Consider the following 24,536-nt stretch of genomic DNA (forward strand, 5'->3'; position numbering starts at 1 on the left):
AAGGAGGAATGAAAAGCAGAAAGAGTTGGGACCAGCAGAAGGCACTTACAATGTACAGTACATGCTACTACTAGCTGTGTGAGGCACTGCACACATTAGCACTTGCTTTCAACAGGTATGCTTTTTCGTACCATGTCAAATGGGAGGAAAAGATAAGCAGAAAGTATGTTGTACTTTTTTCTGTCTGAAGCTGTTTCACCCATCTTTTTGACAGGCTTTCCTTTTTATGCACATGTATGGAACACCTCAAATTACCAAGAATGCTCTGGTGAGAAAGCAGGTTTCGTCTTCTGGCATTCCTGGTGGATGTTACTTTGAAGGGTGTCAATAATTCACTATACCTTTCTTCAGTGGTACATTTGACTTTAAACAGTATTTCAAATACTTATTTTATTTCCTTTTATCCCAGAGTCAAGATTCGACAGGTAAATTTTGAGTATTTACCAGTTTACTACAATGCCAATATTCCAATGTGGTCTTTTTTAACCGCTACAAATATAGGTCATTCTTCACAACCTACCTCACAGTTCCATATATAAATATCTGGGTGATTTTAAATAACATTTAACAATTATAATTTTTTTTATTTAAAAAAGCAATAATTACTTGGCACTGTGCTACTGTGTGTTCAAATTTAATACAATTCTGTTTTTCTCTAATTTTGTACCAGTAAATAAAGTTCAGATTTTTTTTTAAACATACTACTTTCAATAGATTATATCCAGGAATCCAGTCCCAGATGACATTCTAATGTTACCCATTAAAAAAAAAAGTCTTTAAGCCCAATGGTAATGAAAGATGGTATCACAGTACCAAAAAAAGAAAGAAAAAACATTGCAAGAAGCTCTGTATGCATTCCATAGGAGAAAACAACTACCTATGCCAAATCATTAAGCTAGAAATATACATTTGAGAGACAGAAGTGCAGGCAGTTAAGATAATTAATTTGCAACAACAGACAGGCAAATTTCTATTTTAGTTTCCTCATAACTCTGCCATCTGATTTAAGGATACATAATCAATTTTCATGTGAAACAATTTCAGACCCCAAAATATTCCGGGGGAAGGTTTGAAAAATATGTTTGCCGTTTGATCCAATTTAAGCAAGATCATAAGCAAGACATAAAGACACTGATTTCAGAGTTCTTACGATATAAAGACACTGAACAGCATGGGATAAAGGCAAAAGGATGCAAAGATAAATCACTACAACCACATGATAGTAAAGAGTTGTTTGTCCAAAGGTTCTCTCGTGCTAAAAAAAGGTTCCATCCATGATGAGCTATAGACAAATGCCAACAGCATTATAGCAATAACCCAAGAAAAAGCTACTGGAATTACCCAACTGCCTACCGGGAAGGACAGGCTATTCGTGCCCTTGTTTTGTTTGCTGAGAAGTGGTCCAATTAAGTAGTCAAATATAGCCACATTTAAAATATCTAACAAAAGGAACCAGAGCAAAACCTAGCCCTTGGGTCAAAGGGCAGAGACAGGCCTTTCCGTGTCACATAGCTGAATGAGTTCAAAGATTGGCAATAAAGGAATGCGAGCATTGGAGCTGCGATGGGAGCAAGCTCCAGAGTTTATCTAACCGTCACACCAAGTTTCTCAAGCACACGAACTCCCTTCTCCTGGTATTCTTGTCTGGTCATCCAGAAGTTGTCTTTGTCTTTCATGATGTCTGCTAGAACTGCACCACCAAGGAATACCATGTGCTTTCGGCGAGGTGGATCTTCAATACGAATCTTAAATTTCTTAATGGGAAAAGATGATAAAGCACCATTACTAGAGGTTATGGAGCAAAGCTGTAAAACCTGTAAGAATGGCAGAAGTGGCTCTTTCTCTCTGGGTGGTCAATGACTACAGTACTGGAATATTAGTAGACACCATGTATAAAAGAGCTATAGCTTGGGAGATTATGGGAAACATTGCACATTAGAAACTGAACTGTAGTTCAATTTTGCCTTTTTCTAATGGATTTATCTGAACTTGTAGCCTATTACATTAAAAAAACCACACCCTGATATATACATATATTACAAAAAAGCAGGTTTAGATAGCAGGAGAATCTGTGGATGCATTTGGCAACAGAGGGGAGCATTCTACATTTTGCCTCATTTCCCTGAAGTGTTCTAGCACAGATTAGACCAGCTTTGGGTTTGGCTCCCTGTAGAACTGGACTCAAGAGCCCCAGCAAAATATAGCATGCCTTGTATTCTCTGCTGAGAAAGTTTTTCCTTATGTTCTGATCCACAAAAGTAGTTGTGGACAGAGATACGAAGAGACTAGTTTATAATCAATGACCTTATCCAATATGCAAGTGGAGTATAATGGAGATGTCTAATTATATATATTAAGCCACACAATGAACTGAAGTATTATGTAAGTATTAGAATACAAATATTTTAATATATAGACTTTTTAAAATTCTGTAATTGGTAAGCCACTGTATTTTGGAAGCTCTATATATGACATACTGTAGAGTTGCATCCCAGTTTGCACAATTTTAAACCAGTAAAATCAGTTTGATACATTTAGATGCACACAATTTAGGAGGCATTCCTCCTATGTCACCTACATTTTGTATAAACACTTGTATTAAAAATTGTGCTGTAAAAATATGCTGCCCAACCAATGCCGGTACTCTTACGTGATTAATCTATTAACATTTAAATCTAACGTGTTACAAAGTTATCCCATAAAGCAGGTAGCTTTATAATATAGAAAATTAACTGATGCTAGTAAGAAAGAAATCAAGTTTGATCCCACAAACGTGAGGTCAGCTCACATGTAATTTTGAGAACACAGTGGTGTTTGGTATTTCTGGAAACCTGTACAAAAGCCCAGTAATTTCCAGAGGGTCAAAGATTTCACATTAGAGAGTAATCTAATTTAGCAGGTTTATTTTACTTATTTTCAGTAAACCAAGCTAAAAACTTTGAAACTGCCAAGATTGCAAAATAAATTGGACAATCAGTAGCCATTCATTGGTACTAAAAACTTATGAAACAGATGTTTTCCTGCGGAAACTGGAACATTTTCTAATCTACACCACTGATGTGGATAGGTCAAAGCAGAGGTAGCTAATCTTTTTCTGCTCAAGGACCACATTAAAAGTATGTCCACCCTCCAAGGGCCACATTCCAGTATGTGTGCACACTCATATAAACACATACACATACATGCTCTCAGATGGTGCCATTGTCAGATGTTCTTAAAGAGGAACAAGGAAGCAGCGCTTCTTCCCATTTGCGAAGCCTCTCTAAGAACTTCTAACAAGGACACTACACCCAAGGGAGAAGGGGCCCCTCTGCAATGGAAAAAGAGGCAGCTTAGGAGACCAGTGAAGAGGCTGAAACTTGTCCAGTATGACCACCACAATACTGGGTCTATGCCGCCTGCTGGGGGATTTTTAAATTTTCTCTTGTTTTAAGATCATTGTTGGGAGGTTTCAGGAACTGCCAGAAATCCCTTCAGGGGACTGTATACAACATGCACCCTGGCCATCCTGGGTTAAATAATTGTTTTATGAAGGATGAAGAGCACCTAAGAGCTTCAGGAAACTAAACTTCTACTGTATGTTATGGAATGGACAACAACACAAAACAAAACCAGTTCCTCCTCATTGTTCCAACTTAGTAGTTCCTTTACTGAGATGGCATTCTAAAGAGAACTTGAGAAAGTTCTTCACAAGTGTACTTAAGTACAATTCAAGATGCTGAACAGCTTAAAGCAATTTCACAAACAACTGTAATCTCAATGTGAAGTTGTTTATTCAAAGTTTACAAACTCAATCCTGACTGTCCCACGCTATTTTTGACCACCTTGCTCCCTCTAGTGACAGTCTTGTATATAACTTAGGATTTATTTGAAGGCTACTTACTGAAAGTTTCTCCACATCACCTTTCAGGACCCGTTCCAAGTAAAGCTGTTTAAGTTCACGTTCCAGTCGTGAAGGCAGCCCTGGGTACATCGTGGAACCTCCGGATAACACAATGTGCTTATAGAACTCAGACCTAAAGATGAAACACACTTCTGTAAAAAATGAGCATGACTGCAGCAACACCAGTGTGAAAGACATGTTTTCACTTCCAAAAAGGGGAACAGAAACCAACATTAAAGATGCAGTAATACTGTAGTCCCTTAAACATTCCCATTCAGGATTGTCTTTCTGCAGCAAGACAGGAGTAGTAAATGCTGTACAGGTGATTGGTAGCCTTTCCCCCGTAGTCTGTGAATCTTAATTGTATTTTCATATACAGTACTCATCTCTTTAAACACATCTATGCAACATTGGGAAATTGCCCATCCCATCTTCGACCTTCACACAGATTTGAGTGCGCTAGTTGTTCCTGGTCCTACCTGGTGTCAATATCAGCAGCTTGGATGGTATTGAACAGCAGTTCAGCGACACCAACTCCCTCCACATTGATCAAGTGAGGCTGGAACAGAGCTTCGGGTGCCTCAAACCGTTCACCACCAACCTTAATAATTCTGCCATCTGGGAGCTATGGAACAGAACGTCTGGTGTTACTGATAAAATTACTGTTAAATTACTACTAATAAGTTTTAAAAAAAATAAAAAAAATACTGACAGTGTTCAGATAAATCACTGGAAACGCCTCTAGCAGTCCCAAGTTTGTCCAAATGTGTGATGGGAGGAAAGTTACCAAACCTCATTTTGATGCAACTTGCAGTTTGGGCTCTCTCTCCACTTGAATTCTAATACTAATACTAATTCTTAAATGTATATACCACCCTTCTCTGAAGATCTCAGGGAGGTTTACAAGAGAAAAAGACAATATAAAAGCACTAATAAATAGAACAAAAACAAAACAGAACAGTTAGTCCCCCTCCCACAAACACATGTAAAAGGTGGCTTTATCCCAGGAGTCTGACTGCTCTTTAAAGCCTCACACAGTGCTTGGTGTAGTGCTTTTTCTCTGACTTATGATCAGAAAGCACAGCTGATGCAAGACAGGCTGTTATCATGACCCAGTACTGTGTCTCCTGGCAAAATAACACTCCAAACGTCTCCCTCTCTTCCAGCTCTTAAATGTATTTATCATGCCTGTCGACAATGCCTTACAACAATGCCTTACAACAGTTTAAAAAACAACAAAACACACAACATGGTAGCAGTGACAAAACGAGGAAAAAGCAGAGGCAGATGACCATTAACTGGACGCATTTACTTCCTGCTCTTTCCAAGAAAGTGGTTGTATGTAGTTACGAGCATAAAAGACATGAGTTAGACAGACAGTGGTAGGCAAATGGCGCACCAAGTGGTAATGTCTTTAGATGACTCATCAGCTTTTATTAAGCCTTAAGGAACAGGTTTTCAATAGAATTTGGAACAAGGCGACCCATTTGAACAATGAACACTTAGAACAGGCATCCCCAAACTGCGGCCCTCCAGATGTTTTGGCCTACAACTCCCATGATCCCTAGCTAACAGGACCAGTGGTCGGGGATGATGGGAATTGTAGTCCAAAACAACTGGAGGGCCGAAGTTTGGGGATGCCTGACTTAGAAGAGGCTTCACTCAATTCAGCATTTGAAGTAGTGCCTAAGTTTGGTAGCTTAATCCTGTGACATACTCACCGTGTAGGACTCAACTAGCACAGTAGTTTCCAAGGCCAGTTTCTGCTCCTGTTCAATGTTGTAGCCCACATAGCACAACTTTTCTTTAATCATACGAACAGTCTCAAAATCAGCGGAATGGTTGAAGGCATATCCTCGTAGTAAAAGAAGCTGATATGAAAGTAAGTTAATTAGTGGCAAATCTGAAAACCGCTCTCCCTTCTACATAAGGAAGCCCACAACTTGCATGGGGGTTATGTTCTGAGAATTGTGCCTAAAGTCAAAAGTGCATATAATCAAAACCCATTGGGTTCAATGATGGTTGGGACTGCCAAAGTCATTTTCCCTGGAAACCCCCCCCCTTTTTAAAATTGCCACACATGTAAAGCTGAATGCACACAAGTTAAATGCGTGTAAATTGCAGGCTTATTGTATAGCTTTTTAAAACAAGCAGGCTTCTGAAAGACAAACTGATAAAAGCATGACTTTTAAGAAAATAATCAAATTACGTAGGTTAAGGGGACTGAGTTTAAGTCCAGCAATTTAGCCTGCTATGGACACGTAAAAAGGTAAAAGGTAAAAGGGAAATGATTTATAATTAACAGAAAAACATGTTTAAGTATAACTTTCGCAAAAACAACAGTCATTTTTGTTGGGGATAACCCAGACTGAAATCCCCAGGTGTCAAAAATGTATAATCTATTATTGAAATGGAAGATGAACGATGAAATAGTTAAATCAGTAATGTTCCCAGGATCTAGGACATAATATAGAAATAAATGTGTGGGAAAAGTTGTGGAAAACAAAATTGAAATTTACTGTTTGTTATGTTATGAAAGAAAATGATATGAAAATGATGTATAGATGGTATATAACACCTAGTAAATTGGCTAAAATGTATAAGAAGGTTCTTAAGAACTGCTGGAAATGTAAACAGGCAGGAGGATCCTTTTTCACATGGAGTGGAATTGTAGGAAAGCAAGGATGTTTTAGAGCAGGCACCCCCAAACTTTGGCCCTCCAGATGTTTTGGACTACAATTCCCATAATCCCTGACCACTGGTTCTCTTAGCTAGGGATCATGGGAGTTGTAGGCCAAAATATCTGGAGGGCCGCAGTTTGAGGATGCCTATTTTAGAGGATGATATATTATGAGATAAAAATATGTTTAAAGTGATTATACAATTTAAAAAACACCTTGAAGCTTTCCTTTTAGGGATTATAGGGACAGAAGTTCCCAAAAAACGATTAAATTATGTACGTTACGACAGAAGCAGGGATTTTATATGATCAAAAATGGAAGGAAGAAGAAATTCCCACAAAAGTAGTATGGATGGGTAAAGTGATGGACTATGCAGAAATGCCTAAGTAAACAGCTAAAATTAATTGATGACAGTTTTGTGGAATAATGGAAGCCTTTTTTGGACCATTTAAACAAATTTTATAGTTTGATGAATTCGCAAGTAGGATTTGAAGTAAGAGCAACATAAAGAATTAGGACTTACTGTAATATTGTTATGACATAAGAGATAGACGGTGCAGCAAAGGGGAGAAAACAAAATCACAATGGAAAATGGGATGGGATGTTGACGAAACAAAAAAGAAGATTATGTACTGGAGTGTATATGTGGAAAGTTGTCTTTTTTCTTGAAATAATAATTATTATTATTTTACAAAATGCATTCTGCTCAGATTCAACACCATTAGCTTACCTTGATGAGGTATCTGGTAATATCTCTACCAGCAATATCTAGTCTTCTGGTGAGATGAGGAAGAGAGAAGCCTTCATAGACTGGACAAATATGAGTAACACCATCTCCAGAATCCACAACAACACCAGTCAGTAAACCTGAACAAGAATAATGGCAAAAGCACATGAGAACATGTCAATATGGATCCTGGTTTTAAGTTTAGGAAACAAAACTAGACTTGGTCTATAATATGCTGGGAGAAGGGCAGAAGAAAGCATGACCTTGCAGATTCCCCTAAATCTCTCTGTGGCTTGTAACACAGACAATGAAAGTATAATTCTGGAAGAGTTATCTAGATTGGGAACTGTGGACTGCCACTTCTTGAATGGCTTATTCCAGAAGCCTGTGAAACTAACACCATAGTACAGTGTCCACATTGAGCAAAAAAGTAAGAAGATAGTTAAACTAAATTCAGTTGTGTTGTTATATTTATATCCCACCATATGAAGATATCAAGAATGGCTAGTGTCATTCTGCCTCAAGATGGAAAGCATGCTACTATAATATCTTAGGGCTTTCACATTACAGCCTAGAAATAATTATTATTCAAATTATTGAAGAAGACATATGGGCACATTCCTAGTGCCATCTTTTACACAGTCTTCCTTTCTTTTCTAGGATGCAATCCCTGATGCAGATTGCTTTTGCTTCTTTCCTTCAAGGAAACAAAGGCATCCTAGTGAAAATACCAGCTAGCATTTCAAATGTGTAACCTAACATACTGAGCCATGAAAAATATATACGGTACCATATTTTCCGGCGTACAAGACAAATGGCCGTGTAAGACGACCCCCAACTTTTCCAGTTAAAATATAGAGTTTGGGATATACTCGCCGTATAAGACTACCCCTCTTCCAACGCACACCAAATAATTTTTTAAAAAACATCAGATTTGATTTCAATATGGTAATTTTTATTCAAATGCTTATGACATGCAGGTACTTAGCAGGAAAACTGTCACTTATAAACATAAGGCTGTTTGTAATCAAACATGTAAACATAAAACAGTCCAAGTGGATTAAACTTTTCTTAATTCACTCTAAAGCTGAAAGGAAGGATAAGACAATAAACCCATGGGAGCTGCTATGCTGTTTATTTTCTAAGCTGTCAACCAAACTGGAACTGATGATAGGAGGAAGATAACAAACAAGAGAGAGAGAACAAGTGCCGGGCAAGTCCCTGGCGAGTTAGCAACGCCCATCATAATTGCAAGCTACGGTATTTTTACACGTTTGCTGGCGTGACAGTTCCCCTTTAAAAGCCTTCAAAATCCTCCTGTTCGTCATCTGATATCATAAGTACATCAATGACATCTTGTGGTACATTTGTAAGGCAGTCATCGTATGGATCGAATTCCGTATCAGATGGTGTGGTCTCAGCTTCGGCTTCCTCTTCATCTTGCCACAAGTAGTCGTCCTCCATACCACCTAATGAATTTGATATGCCACACTTCTTGAAAGACTTGATTACTGTTTTTGCATCAATATCATTCCAGGATTTTATGACAAACTTGCACAAAACATCCAACTGTGCAGGACGCATGTTTCCTCCTTTTGTGAATGACTTATCGCCGCTAACCATCCATTCATTCCACTGTTCTCGAATGCAATCTTTAAATGGCTTGTTTAGGCACACATTCAGTGGCTGTACCAACGATGTCAATCCTGCAGGAATAACTGCCACATCTGTGTTTAGTCTTGCAAGCCTTTGCTTGGTGCTGGGAGTTAAATGAGCCCTGAACATATCCCACACCAGTAGACTACATTTTTTAATAAGTCCACCTGGTCGCCTGCTCCATACAATATTAAGCCATAGCTTTACCCCTTCTTCATCCATCCAGCCTTTTTCATTCACATGTACAAAACAACCAACAGGGAACTTGAGTTTTGGCATTGTTTTTCTTTTAAAAATAATCATTGGTCTCAGTTTGGCGCCACCAGTTGTGCATACTAGTACCACTGTAAAACTGGACTTCTCATGTCCTTTTGTTTTAATTAAAATGGTTTTTTCACCTTTTTGATGGACAGTTTTATTCCAATCATATCAAAATTCATTGGAGTTTCATCCATATTTCCAATACTACTTAATGCATAGCCATGTTTAGTGTGCTGTTGTATTACATATCGATGGAAACTACTACTTTGCTATCAAGATCTGCAGGTAATTTTTGGGCAATTTTCGTCTTTTGCCTCAGTACCATATTATGCCTTCCCATGAATCTAGTACACCAGGATACAGTGCCCTTAAATCTGTTGCTGTGATCTGGGTTATATTTGCCCCCCCCCCACGGCGGGGAGGAAAGGAAGCGCCGTCTCCGCAGGCCACACTCTCCCCTTCCCGGCCCTGCGGCTCTCGGAGCGGCGAGCGCGGCGGGCCTGTTGCAGGATGCAGCGGCGGATGAGGTGCCGTGGTTGGGCCCAGCGTGCCTAAAGGAGGCTTCAGTGCTGCTCTTCCCCGGCCAAGGCAGCCAGTTCGTGGCATGGGGATGGGCTGCGGCCTCCTGCACTACCTGAACGTGCAGGAGCTGTACCATGTGGCCAACGGTGTCCAGCTCGGCCTCTGCTGAATCATATGGTCGCTGCATACGGCAGAGATGCGGCCGTGGCAGTTTTTGAGCTCCCCCCACCATATGCGGCGACCGCAGATTTCAGCACCCGGCGTATACGACGACCCCTGACTTTGGAGAAGATTTTCCGGGGTTAAAAAGTCTTCTTAAACGCCGGAAAATACGGTACTGTCATTCTCCATGTATGCAGGATGGCCCTGCATACATGGAGAATGGCAATATATTTTTAGTAGCTGAGCATGTTGCTGATAATAGTCATTTTTTCATATTCTTTACAGTGCAAGCTCATTATCATAATAATCTGGCTTTAACAACTTTCATCAATGATGCATCATGGTTCCATTTGTATTTGGATACAAGTTTTATTCTCTTCAGGCTCCCAAAGTCAAGCTGTCTTCCTCTAGTCTCAGTAAATGAAGCAGCCAGTTGAATAGGCTTTCGAGCCTTTTCAATCAATACTTGAAGTAGCTTGCTTCCATAAAAAATTATGAACTTGACCCAAGAGTAAAGCAACATGCAGTTTCAGTCTAATACATCTGTCATAGTGTTCTCTCTGCCCTAATTATCAGCTAGCAGTAGTCTCTCAATTACCAATAGAAAGGAGTAATTTTAGAGAACAGAAGTACTACCGGTACTAGCTATGCTTTTTAGCTACTCCTTAAAGCAGGGGTGGGGAACTGATTTCAGCCCAAAGGCTGCTTTCCTTTTGCCAGCAGTGGGCAGGGCTAAAAGGAGATATGGCCCAAGCCACAGTGGGCAGGACTGCCTCATAGTCACTGACATCTTTCTGCAGGGCCTGCAAGACGGAGCTGTTCCGCCAGGCCTTTGGCCAGAATGCAGTTTGACTTTACTTGCCTTTGTATAAAACAAGCCCGAAGGAGGCCCCCAACCTGCTCACAGGTCCTTGTATAATCAGTGGAAACAGTTGGCCCTTGCAAGTATTAACCACTCTCAGTTCCAACCTGATAATTGCCACCTGCCCAGATTTTAATTTGTTTGAATTAATTTTAAGATGTATTTTAATTAATTGATGTCTGTTTTTATGCATATTGTGTTGTTTTTATGATGTTAGCTGCTCTGAGCCTGGCCTCGGCCAGGGAGGACGGGATATAAATAAAATTTTATTATTAGTAGTATTAGTATTATTATTATTACTTGTGGCATACCGTGGAGATCTCCTTGCACAGCAATTAAGCTTGAAAAAAACCCTCCAAAAGACATCATTTGAGAAAGATACCATTAGCAAGTGCTGGGATGGTTTATTTTGCTAGTACTGTAGATAAAAAAATCTTAAGTACAAAGTAGCATTTACAGTAGCAGTCGGCCAAGGTGGGGTGGCAGTTCTCACCCAACCTACCACCTGTATCTTTGTTGCTTTCTAGTAGGTAGAGAGAGATGGGTGAAGCAGCAGCTTTAGATTCAAATGCACCAGAGGGGAGAATCCAGCACTTCCAAGGATGCATTTGCACCAATGCCTTGCCCCTCCTTCCAGTAAACACCGAAAAGAAAATGGCTGGAGTTTGAGTGGTGCAGCCTCACCCAACTGACTGCTATTGAGTATTTACACTTACCTTGTGCATACAGAGTAAGAACGGCTTGAATCGCTACGTAGACACCAGAAAACTGGTAGGTTTCAAACATGACCTGGAAAATTAAAGTTATCTCTTAGTTGAAGAAAGCACAGTAAATTTCATAGGTTAAGTCTGTGTTTGACAAAGCACTATTTGCCAACTTCATTCAATTTCAATTCAATTCAACACCTTTATTGGCATATATATAAAATATAAAAACAAGAACAAAACATACAAAACATATAGGTCATTAGTATAAATAGTAACTCTACATCATACAGAAATAATGGAGAGCAGGAGGAGGAAAAGGCACACAAGGGATCCTCAGCTATCATTGTTGAAGGCTAGATGTATTGATTTTAATTACATAAATTCTGGACAAGTAGTGGGCCATAATTCTGGTAATTTCGGGGAAGTCATCCCTCAGCAAGAGCTGGACCACTGTTTCCTTGTTGGGGAGGGTTCCAGGTCTCATAAAGGATAAGAGGGGGCCAAAATCAAAAAAATTAGAAAGGGGACAGTCCAGAATCATGTGAGCCATAGAGTCTACCTCTTTCTGGCCACAAGGGCATAATCTATTCCAGTAGGGGATGCCTTTGAGTCTTCTGGATAACACAGAGGACGGAAAAACATTTAGGCTTTATCTGTATTTGCAAAAAATGTGTGGTTTACAGGTCACAAAAAGATCGCTGCAAGTCTCTCCACCCCCTCAAACATAGAAGCAGTCTGTACTTTTAAAAATTCAATGTAGAATAAATTGATTTTATCTTCTGGACATTTAGAGCAGGGATCAGCAACCATTTTCAGCAGGCGGCCGGTCCACTGTCCCTCAGACCTTGTGGGGGGGCTGAACTATATTTTGGAAAAGAAGTGAACGAATTCCTATGCCCCACAAATAACCCAGAGATGCATTTTAAATAAAAGGACACATTCTACTCATGTAAAAACACCTGGATAAAATATGTTTTCCCTGCCCCTAAACAGAATATAACTCCTCCTGAAGAATACTGCCACCTTGGCTTCCTCAGACAAAAAATAGGGTCTGCTTCAAGGTACCTACCTCCACAATCTTCTCCCTGTTCTTTGTTGGATTCATAGGAGGCTCTGTTAGAAGTATTTTACAGTTTTTTGTGTCAATGTTAAGTTTTTCTGGTCCAAAGGTGTAGTCCCAAAGGTGTTTCATATCATCCCAGTTCCGGACAATGCCATTCTCCATGGGGTAGTTAACTTCTAACATTGACCTCAGCTCACTTGCTTCATCACCAACCATAAGATCCTACAAGTTACAAATGAAAACTGGCAAATTAACATTTTCCAAAACCATTTTTTGAATCCAACTCTTTAAAAAAAAACTATAAAAAGAAGCTGCTTTTATTATTCAGTCTTACAATACAATGGAGAGAGATAATACTTACATGTTCAAGTTAAAAATATAGCAAGGTATTTAAAATGAAAGAAACACAGTAGGCACAAGTCTACAAACAGCTATGTATATATAAATAACATGGAATTTGGGACAAAGGGCCTAGTTTACATGTAGATTTCTAGACCAATACATTCAACTTTTTATTACACATTTATATATGAACAAGTCACGTGATGTGGAATTGCACACAATAATAGGTGGGCTTAGCAGAATAAAATTTCCATGCATGTTTCATGTTTTTGTGCACATTACTAAATGGGAATAACAAGTGCTGCACAAGCATAGAGAACAAGTAGCAAAAGCAAATAAGAGACCGCAAATTCCACACTGATTGAGGGGGGGAAACAGAAGTTTTATATTAGTCAGAAGATTTCTGCAATGCGCACCACTTATTCAAAGTCTGTAAACTATCCTCCACAAGCATATGAACTTCATCCCTAACTTAATTTTGATTTATAAAGACATTTGTGAAATGATTAAGCAACTCTGTGATCTATTTTGAAGTTACCAAAAATACTTTGCACTGCAAGTCAGTGATATGGCATCAGTCTTGCAATGAATACAGACATAAAAAAGTTTTAATAGATTATTTTGTGTCCTATCCCATCAATATCCTAACTAACACGATATTAAAAAGGAACAAAGTTAAATTTGTTCTCATGCTTCAAAACAGGGGGAGATTTAAACAGTAAAGTCCCTTATTTTTCAAATAAAGTAACAGATCTCCAGCAACTATGGAATATTTGCGCCTAAATATATGTGTCATATGGGGAACTTACATGCAGGTGGAAAAGGCATAATTTAAAACCAAATTGAAATCCTCCTCTAAACAGGATTTTAATATTGTGCTTTTTAGGGGTTTTTTTTTAATTGTAATTCAGCATCTCTACTATAGCTCTTAAATTCATACTAGTTGTGGTTAAAATAATCTACTGAAATCATTCATTTAAGAAATTTAGAAGCAAAACTGCCTGAAAGGTAAAAAAGAGTATATTCAATGTATTATTTTACCCCACTGCTGCCTTGGTCCTATTAATGCTACTTTTGAAATACTATTTTTTTAATCTACATCGGGGTAGTCAACCTTTTTATACCTACTGGCCACTAATGCATCTTTCTTGATGGTAAAATTGCCCCCAGTGCTCGATGGAAGGAGAATTCAGCTTGTGCCGTAGAACCCCCTACCGCCCACTTAGAATCCTGAAATGCCCACTAGTGGGCAGTAGGGACTAGGTTGACAACCCTTGATCTACATCAAACAAGAGCAGCACTAATCACACAGCTTTTAGCACATGCTTCAGACATGTTCTTGAAGAAGCATGTTGAGAATCCTGTGTTCAATTTAGAAGAACAAATATTAAATATATGGCAACACGATGACACAGAACATATTAAGGGTAGATTCACACATACAAGCCACTTAATTTTTCCCTCGAGTATCCCTAGAATGCAGGACTGCATGGGGAATCATAGGAAGGTTCACTTCATAGACATGATTTCTGCATCTGCACTTTTGGGAACCGCTCTATTAATGAGATTGTAATGAGAATGTGCGAACAGTTCGCCACCATTTCACACACTGCATTTCCCCATGTGATCTGTACACGTGGATTGCAAGAGGAATCATAAGAAAAAAAGAAATGGCGAGTTTGCATGTGTGAACTGACATTACAGTATTGGTTTTAACACTCTCCATATGTCTTGCCTACATAGCAGACAAGATGCCAGTAGTTTTCTATGACTCATTTTTGTTATGTCTCAGCCAGTGGTTTGCTAGCACTGATACTGACCTTCAGATTCCTTGCCTCTACAGGCAGCTGCAATTATTGGGGTATGTCACATCTGCAAGATGTGTACAATAGTTTTAAGGAAGTACTAGCTACTGAATGAGAGCAATGAAGCAAGATTAAAATGGTTATGTATTCAGAACATAAGTGGACAGGACATGAAAATTATAAAGCACCCCAAAAAAAGAGGCTACAAGGTCCCACCAAGCAAAAGAGTGGATGATAGTACAGGGACGCCTCACTTACCATCTTTTTGTTATTCTACTTCAACAGGTCAAGAAAGATGAAGAAAAGGCAGAAGCAAGAGAATCAGAAGAGGCCTAAGTGAAATCTTTTTTTTTCCAAATTATTTCAAGTATAAACAACAGAACTAAAGCAGAAAAAACAGATGCACGGACAGGTGGAAATGCTCCAAATTCTGAATACTTCAGGGCAAGTGAGAATAAGTCTACTAAGTTTTAAAAACAGAACAAAAAAACAAGAACCGAAACAGAAATAGAAAGAAGAGCAGCTTATTTCCATGCATGCAATGGCTGATGTTCTGATTTTCATCGATAATGCACTCCAGGTATCCTGGTGTGCCTGCAATTTTGCTACGCAGGACGGCATTTGTCATCCCCCAAGAAATGACTATTATCCTTTAACCACTAAAAGTATATTGAATAATTAAGGTGTTATTCATTTTGACTCAAAATGTGAAGGAATAGGATGATATACATACAACCAGATAAATGTTAAACACTGCATTCTTTAAGTATGTAAGCACATTGCTAATTCAAAAGCAAAGAATAGAATTTTTCACTGTTCTATAGTGCAGTAATCTGCATTTCTGTAGACAAGCAAAATTTAAGTACTGTACTAGTATAATATCTATACAATGGCTATTTGTCACTAAGACAAGGAGCCCATGATATCTCATGTCACTAAGGAAAACCATTAGCTTCTTTTTCTTTTTTTAATTGAAGTACGAGAATTTTTACATACATTATATTCTCTCCTTCCAATTTTTAATTTCCCTTACCATTTTTCCTTTCCTTTCCCTTCCCACCCCCTCCCCTACCCTTCGTCAGAGGTCAAACGGGCAAATTTAGCAGGAGATCAAATACATTTTCCCCTCACTGTAGATTACCATTATGTGTGAACTGGGCCATTTCCTGAATATCACTTAAATGAAAATTATGTATTTTGCATATAAAACAGATACCAAATTATGCAGCCCCCAATTTCTTCTTTGCTATGTTGTTGCAATTAGCATCTAGGTTAGTAAGTATATTCTGGAAACTTCTATTTCATTGTGTATGTTGAAAAGACAGTTTAGAAATCTGATCATGCTCGTTACTGTTTTTCCTATTTATAGGCCAGGAAAAACTGAAACGGTGTGGAATATCTCTATGTGACACCCTACTTTTGCTTTCAAACGAATAAAATGAGTGGTGCATGACTCAGGAGCCCTCATTCTTAGAACCTGCTTAAGCACAATTTGCTAAGGATAAAGATCTCAGAAGGATCCAAATAACCAATGCTGCCTTTAGATGGGGAAACTTTCAGCCCAAATCACACATTCTGCTCAGGTCAATCTTTCATGGTCAACATGCCAGTGGTGGGCAGGGGCCAGAGCAGAGCAATGAATATAAATGTTGCCTTCATACAGAAGTCTAGTTTCTGCACACCCGCACACCTTTGTATTCTCCATCCAAACAAGCAAGAACCATTATAAGAGTTCACAGACTCGTTCCCATCAGGCAAAAAACACCAAAGGAGGATGCAAAGTATGGCCAGGAAATGGTGTTGCCAAGGAAGGAGGAATGTAGGTGGAGAAGAGTAGGATCTTGGGAGAATCCCAAGGATCAGATAGAAAGGACTGGAGGGGCCCTTTTGACCCGAGCCCAAGGCTCTCCACCTCAGCTTTAAAGTTTCAGCCCGTGCCCAATATGTAATGCCAGTGCATTTCATAATTGTGTAGGGCAGCTAAAAATGTGGGCTTGGGCCCAGCGTGCCTAAAACAATCCTCTCCCAAAGCACACTCTCTTTGTAATACCACTCATTAACCAAGTGAAAAACACACAGATGTGGAGGCTGCTCCCATTAACATGCAAGCCTGGGCATCTTATTAAAGATGGATTTTGATGGCCAGAGCTGGGTTAAACCAGGTGAGAAGAGCTCTCTCACCCTTCGAGTTTCCTCAGCCTTGCATGGATGTGTTTTTCAGATTACAGGAATACATGAATTTGCCTTATATATAGCTAGAACATTGGCCCATCTAGCTCTGCATTGTCTACACTGACAGGCAGCAACTTTTCATGGTTTTATGCAGGGGACAGTCATAGCTCTACCTGGAGATGCTGGAGACTGAACATGGCTCCTTCTGCCGGCAAACCAGACAATCTACCACTCAACTACCGCCCTTTCCCAAAGGTGAATAATCTTCCCCTTGCCTTCAAGATTGGACATGAATAACTGAATTGCCTATTGAGTAGAATTAGGTCTTAATCCAAAGCAGTAACAAAGCAGAATCTAGTCAAGTAGGATGACCATCGTTCTTCTCTTCCTAATGCCTGTTAAGTATTTGTGCTATTTGGCTACAGAAAATTCTAGTGGGACCTCTAAACTTGGCAGTGCTAATATAAACTCTTGATAGTATTAATACTCGTAGTAAAAGCAAAGGTTTCTCTAAAGTTGTGCTAGCCAATCACTGTTATAGTTTGAAAGTAGGTGCAGACTTTGAACATCCTTGCCCCCGTCTGCCCATGCTTGGGGTGTTCTCTTCTTCTAAGCTCTTCATCTGTTTGGGCATCGTGAGGAGGAGAAAAGTGTAACTATTTGTTACTATTTGTTACACTATCTGAGATGTTGTAAGTTGGCCAGAAAAGAAGAATGAACATGAGCCTAGACACAGAATGGAGTAGCAGACGGGAAAACTACACGATCCTAGACAGTGAAAGGCAAGGAAATGGAACTGCTGTCATATAACGCAAGTTATAACTACTCCACTAAAATGCAGGTGACTGACAGTACTCCCGTTATATTGCATGAACAAGGTTGGACAGAAATTTGTGAGAATTACATGGATACAAGTTGGTACTGCCTGTTTATAATCACTCCCTTTGCTTTTAGAAAGCTCTGCTCCGCCCCCATGATTTGGTTTTACTAAAACATTGAGGCCTGCTTGTCTGATCTCTCCAATTCCACCATGTTTCCTTGTGGTTATGCAGTTGATTGAGGAGGGCAATTTGGGCCATAACCTAAGTGAACAAAGCAATACACAACTAACATAACCTAAGTGAACAAAGCAATACACAACTAACTACTGATATCAATCCATGTTATAGCTTAAGCGAATCTCACTTTAGCAGGCTCTCTGCCTGCTACCCTCCATATACTTGATTTAGTCTGATTCTCCTGCTATACCTCAACATAATAAATGGGGCAATGCCAGAATCCCCAAACAATCGTGACTCAAAGAAAAGGATATTCTTAAACTCCAACAGAATGAGTCAATAGGAATAAAGGTCTTCTGGAATGTCACAGAATAAATATTATACCCAGCTTATCTGTTGCGCTGTCAGGGTCAAGAATGGGGAGCAAGAATGTCCTGAAAATTCCCTTCCTGTGAACAGATTAAGCTGAAGAAAAATGACTGGTCCAAGGTGATCTTTCATGGCTGAATGGGTTTCAGCATGGATTCCCCGGTCTTAGTCTGACACAATAACCACTACAAAATATTGCTATCAGCTGGTTCACTTACTCACAATAGTTTTAAAATCGACTTAACAAATAGCTCCATCAGCGTATTTTTGTCCGTAAAGAAGCCACATCTCAATTTCCATTTGCACTGATTTAACATCTACATTATCACATAATGTATTAGAAGAAGTTATCCAGAAGGAAGAGGGAGCACCCCAAAGTACCATGCAAAGGACTTAAGTTCTTTAATAGTACCTTGATTTCAATGTTTCCCACTTTGGTAGTTGAACGAATAATTGGTCTTCCAACCAAAGCTGGGAAGATGTGTTCTGGAAAATTGGATCCTGCATATCCGCATTTCACAAACTGAAAAATAAAATAAAAATCCTTCAAGTTAGTTTGTTGGCACTCACATACATTATAATAGCTTGTTGGTGCTGTTCTGTTACTTTAACATAAAATTACAACAAGATAAGCACTTATCATTTTAAGTTAAAAATGTTCTCATGAAGGAAATCGTAAAAAGACAATTACCTTATTGGCCCAAATATAAGCCACACCTTTAAAATTGGAGGGGGGGGAAATATACCCGAATATAAGCCACTCCATTCTTTGCTGCTCCTGGCAGCATACTTGGGGGGGAGGGAGCTGCGCTGTGTTGCCGGCGGCCTTTCCCCTTCCTCGCCCGGCCTTGGGGGAGAGGACAGGGGACTACGCACGGGGCGGGCACCACTTTGCCACACTCCTGGCACTGTTTGCCCCGTGCTGTTTGCATACCGTAAGGTCGCAAATATAACCACACTTTTCACGGTCGGATTTTGGGAGGAAAGTGAGGCTTATATTCAGGCCAATACGGTAAGGGAAAAATACACACAGTCCAGTTTCATCTGTTTATGTATATTAAAGTCTCTTTAGATATTTAGATTTATCCATGGATTCTCCATTTATGCTGATAGACAACCTCTGAATGCATGAAATGTCAGTTATAAAAAGGGCGGTAAATTCTTGCCTTGCTGGTTGCTGGATACACTTCAAAAGAACCAATCTAAGCTTTCCATAGGCATAGAGCTGCTAGAATTCTGTTACTTGATGTGAAGTGCATAAGCATGGTGCACTAAACTCAGCTTCCTGAAAATCCCAGCCGTCATTTTTTTTAAAAGGTTCCGAGTATTTTATATGTAAAAAGATGTTTGAAAGTTGTGTAGGCAATCCGGAATGGATCCCGTTCGCAACCAGAGGTACCACTGTACTTGGAAATGACCATCGTTTCCAGTTTGCACTTAACAGGAAGCTATGGTCAGCTATGGGCTCACTGGTTTGTTTCCCTGCTCATGTGAAGTGAAAGCAATGGGGGCTGCATGCTGGTGCACAGAGCTTCCCATTCAGTTGGAACTTGGTTTTCATTTTATTTTACCAGATTTTGTTGTTTAGTCGTGTCCGACTCTTCGTGACCCCATGGACCAGATTTATATGCTGCTTAATCAAAGCCTTTAAGCAGTTTAAGCAGTTTACATAAAATATCCAGATATACTGGTAATCAAACACAATTTGTTCTAAAAAAATAAATCGAAATATAAATTTTAAAAGTAGTTTTTTTAAAACACATAATAAAATACAATTACATATTAAAATACTTGTCAAGTTTGCGTATTTGGAGACTTCCCTAAACAAGAATGTTTTTAACAGGTGCTGAAAACAGTTCAGCAAAGGTGCCTGCCTAATTGATATCAATGGGCAGGAAGTTCATGTGGTGCTGAAGGCAACTTGACTTGACTTTCTCTCAGTGGATGTTGAACGAATCTTGTGAATTATGTTTTCCAGCCATGGCTTATTATATCCTTCATAACAGGGTGTGCTGAGTCACACCCTGTAGAGTGTCAAAGGATATTTTCAAAAATGCATCAACACACCAAAGCAGTCTATTTATGATTATTTCAAACTGGTTTTTAAATGGTTATGAAAATCTTTAGACTTTAGAAAAACACACACAAAGATTGCTCTTCAATTGATTGTGAAAGATCTTTTCAGTGTAGGAGATCATTTGGGAATCTGTTTCTCTCCATTGTGCTGCAAAGTGTTTATCTTACACCATAAATAGTTTTGGATTTGTGTAAAAACAGCCTATAAGTGTTTTAAATGCATACACCTCATTTGTTGTTGCTCTTCCTCCGCCTCTCTCTAGCTACACAAGCCCATCTTCAGTAAAAGCATTTTAGATACAGTGGTACCTCAGGTTAAGCACTTAATTGGTTCTGGAAGTCCGTACTTAACCTGAAGCATACTTAACCTGCAGCAAACTTTCCCATTGAGAGTAATGGAAAGTGGATTAATCTGTTCCAGACGGGTCCGCAGAGTACTTAACTTGAAAGTACTCAACCTGAAGCATACTTAACCCGAGGTATGACTGTACTAGCTTTTATACATATGTGTATGATGTCAAAAAGCATTTAAGCGATATGCTGTTTTGACATGTGGCATAAAGTGCTCAGATGTCTATAGAAAACCAGAGTAAAATTAAATAAAAAATTTCGTGCATGCACACGAAAGCTTATACCAAAATAAAAACTTAGTTGGTCTTTAAGGTGCTACTGAAGGAATTTTTTTATTTTACTTCGACCCAGACCAACACGGCTACCTACCTGTAACCAGAGTAAAATTAAATATAACAAAATAAAGTAACCAGCGAAAGCTTTTAACCTATCATTTAGGTCTCTCTAATATTAAGTTGCCTTGATGTTTTAGTTTAAAGTCTAAGTATAAATAATTTTAATTTTAATTAAGTAAATGAATAAAATTGGCTATTTCAGCTTACCACAGTGCTGAACACATTTGCTAACTATTTGCCTCTTCAAAAAGAAATACAGCACTAAACTAACTTCACAATTGTAAATATAGACATTAACATAACCTTTTAAAAAAACTCTTAGGGTTTATCTAGTGTATGCTTTACCATATATAGTTTCTTCTACACACTGTGGTTATGACTGGCTCTCTCACTTCCTGTTAAGTCATCAAGTGGTAATAAATTGCGGACTATAAATACTGCTTCAAATGAAAAGCACAAATGTTTGAAAAATAGGTCTTCTTGTTATTCCTATCATAATTTCCAGATAAGGTAGACTTCATACATTTTAGTTTTTCCTGATGGAAGAATAAGGTTTTAATGAGAATACCTAAACCTGAAGCATTCTGCCATTTACCCAAAGACACAAAACTGAACACTCAGTTTTAAAGCATCCCTGCTGATGTTGCTAACACTGCAATACTGGAAATATAAACATGTTCCAATTGTTGGTGAATGACTACTTTGGAAGAAAATTCATCTTCTGAAGCTAGCATTTTAATTAGGCTGAAATCCCATTGGTGTCAACAGGGTGTTTCCTCTAAATGCAAACAGCAGCTTCAGAGAAGGGATTTCAGCAGGACTTCCTTTTCCTTCTCCATGCCTGCTGAGATCCTGACAATTATCAGCTCCCCCCCCCCCTATGTGAATTTTTAAAAACATACATGTTAAAATGTAAACATGCATTTAACATCACATCTAACTTCACCCTAAGGAAACTGTGAGCTTTTTTAAAATGCTTATTTGAAAAAATAAATTGTGAATGTGTCAAAAGTTAAAAACGCTCTGCCTCCGCAGTTGAAGGCTGTATCCTTCTGAACTCCAGATGCTAGAAACCATAGGAGAGAGTACTCCTGCTAGTGGATTTCCCACAAGTATCTGGGTGGCCACTGTGAGAACACAGTGTTGGACTAGAAGGGTCACTGGCCTGATCCAGAAGCCTCTTCTTATGTTCTTAATGAGGATTTACATAGCAGTCATATGTGTTCAATAGGACTTACTGCCAATAAATGTGCATAGGATTTACAGGCTCAAGCTGTAGATAGAAAGCATACAATTTTTCATCAACGAAAACCACAAGCAATAACCAAAGTGAAGCTTGGCCTTACATTCCAAAAAATGAATGAGCCCTCTGTATATACTATTCACTGTGATACAGAGAAGCCAGATAATCTGTTTCAAACACACACAAAGAATAGTTACAGTAAGCATCCATTTTATAAGGGGCCATTACTCATTCGCAAAGAAAGTCATTACACTTCAGCATATCTTTAAAGTTGTATTTTAAATTCTTGTAACCCTCCATGGGAGCTAAGGGTGAGTGATAGGCTAATAATAATTCCACCCCAAAGCTCAAGCCACTCATCGCTCTGTAGTGAGAAATGCTGTTACAGTGGTACCTTGGCTTACGAACTTAATCCATTCCGGAAGTCCATTCTTAAACCAAAACGTTCTTAAACCAAGGCGTGCTTTCCCATAGCAATGGGGGGACTCAATTTACAAATGGAACACACTCAACAGGAACTGAAACATGTTCTTATTCCAAGGCAAAGTTCACAAACCAAAACTACTTCCGGGTTTGCAACGTTCTTAATCCACATTGTTCATAAACTAGGCTGTTCTTAAACCACAGTACTATCAGCAATAAATCTATATGGGGGGGTATGTTTTAATGGCTTGTTAAAGAAGAGTACAAAAAATTATTCTAGCCTCAGGCTGAAAAAGGCGCTTAAGTTTTCTGACTTCAATATTCTACTTTTGGTATTCTCAAACTGAAAGACCTTTCTTTAGAGAATATATTCTTAGAGATGGGAGGAGTCTAGGTACTATTATTAGCACTGCTGATTCTAGGCCCTTCAAGGGTGGGAAATTGAAACCAACACTGGTGTCTTGTTTGAGCAACTGACTGTGAAACATGAGGGGTGGGACACTGAAGCAAGCAATACAGTATTTCTATTTTTTTACTTGATCTAGGGGGGCCCCTTGGCTATGCCCATGTGAGAACATGGTCCACCTTAATATAATAATAATTTTATTATGTATACCCCACCCATCTGGCTAGGTTTTCCCAGCCACTCTGGGCGACTTACATAGCATATGTAAAAGCACAGTAAAACATCAAACATAAAAAAATGGGGAAAGAGTCACAATAGTGACACATCTAGAGAACAGATATAGGGTGGACAGGCAGGGAGTGGAGAAGTGGGGTGCAGCTGTGACAAATTGCTTGAGGGGACAGGCAAATACAAAGAAAGAAACTCAGGTGCCAGTAGATGGCAAAATGTTAGAAAAGTGGTAGGAGTGTGTGTGCGATTGAGAGACACTCAACAGAATGGCGTAATGGGATTGATTCTGTGCCAGGGCAGCACTGCATAGTGCTTAGAGTGCTGGACTAGGGTTTGGGAGTTGCAGATTGAAATCCCAACCTCGCCAAGAAGCCCACCTTGGGCCAATCACTCACTCACTCACTCTCAGTCTAACCCGCCTCACAGGGTTGTTGTGAGGATAAGATGGGAGAATGTGACGACGCCACTTTTAGCTCCTTGGATGAAAGTGTGGGATAGGGATGCAACAATTCAGAGAAAAGGCAGAAGAACTCGTTTAAAGAAAGCTTGGCAGTATGAGAGGAAATTCTTAACTTAGGCACGCGCGCACCTTCGGCAAGTTAAAAGCTACTTATGCCGGGGAGGAGAAAGAGGAAGGATTATTCTAGCTTCTTCTACCAGCACCTCAAAAGGACTCAAAGGCTTGCATCTCATTGATGTTTAACCGTTTCTTAATGGTCGGTGTTTCTCTCCCCACAGCCCGCCGTATACTTTAGAGATGTTCTTATTTTTAAAAAAATCTGTAAGCCGCCTTGAGTCCTTGACAGGGAAAAGCCGCAGGGTATAGAACTATAGAATTATTTGGCAGGGTTGGCTAACGCCTTGCCTCCCAGACCCCGCCCCGCACGCGCCTCTGCGACTTAGGCCCCCCAACACACACCTGTGGCGGGCCAGACACCCACTAGGGTTTCCCCTCCAGGCTACTGAGGTGAGGTGGGGAAAGGCGGTTGACGTTAGAGCCGCCAGCCCTTCCCGCCCTCGTATGGGGGGGGGGGGTCCTCAGTCGCGGCCGCCGCTACAGGAAGCAAGGCGGCGGCTCCTCCTTACCCCGGTGCCGTTGTCGCAGACGACCACTTTCCTGCCCAGCGTGTCCATGTCTCCTTCCGTGGGGGAAGGGGTCCCAGAGCGAGCGGCTGAAGTGAAGGGTAGCTTCGCCTCCTCCCCGCGACTCCAACCAGGCCTCTCTCTCCTCCCTCACAGGCAGCCCCGGAAGGGAAGGCGG

General features: G+C 39.7%; 1 protein-coding gene across 1 annotated transcript; it reads right to left on the reverse strand.

Annotated features, from left to right (window-relative positions):
* Positions 1-375: 375 nt before the first annotated feature.
* ACTR2 (actin related protein 2) lies at positions 376-24,522 on the reverse strand. Its single transcript, XM_035110270.3, has 9 exons — positions 24,362-24,522; positions 18,623-18,733; positions 12,531-12,746; positions 11,471-11,543; positions 7,295-7,431; positions 5,605-5,754; positions 4,363-4,508; positions 3,884-4,016; positions 376-1,754 (listed from the first exon to the last, which is right to left on the reverse strand). Exons 1-9 carry the CDS (start codon positions 24,407-24,409, stop codon positions 1,584-1,586), a joined length of 1,185 nt encoding a protein of 394 aa, XP_034966161.1. The 5' UTR covers positions 24,410-24,522; the 3' UTR covers positions 376-1,583.
* Between the last annotated feature and the right edge of the window lie 14 nt (positions 24,523-24,536).

This window comes from Zootoca vivipara, chromosome 3 (genome assembly GCF_965207765.1).
Source record: "Zootoca vivipara chromosome 3, rZooViv2.hap1.1, whole genome shotgun sequence".
Lineage (NCBI taxonomy): Eukaryota > Metazoa > Chordata > Lepidosauria > Squamata > Lacertidae > Zootoca > Zootoca vivipara.

Coding starts and splice junctions, on each gene's coding strand:
- ACTR2 (XM_035110270.3), bottom strand. CDS start 24,409: ATGGACACGCTGGGCAGGAAAGTGGTCGTCTGCGACAACGGCACCGGG. Junction 18,734..24,361: donor TCTGCGACAACGGCACCGGG/GTAAGGAGGAGC, acceptor TTTATTTTTCAG/TTTGTGAAATGCGGATATGC. Junction 5,755..7,294: donor TTACCAGATACCTCATCAAG/GTAAGCTAATGG, acceptor CTTTCATATCAG/CTTCTTTTACTACGAGGATA.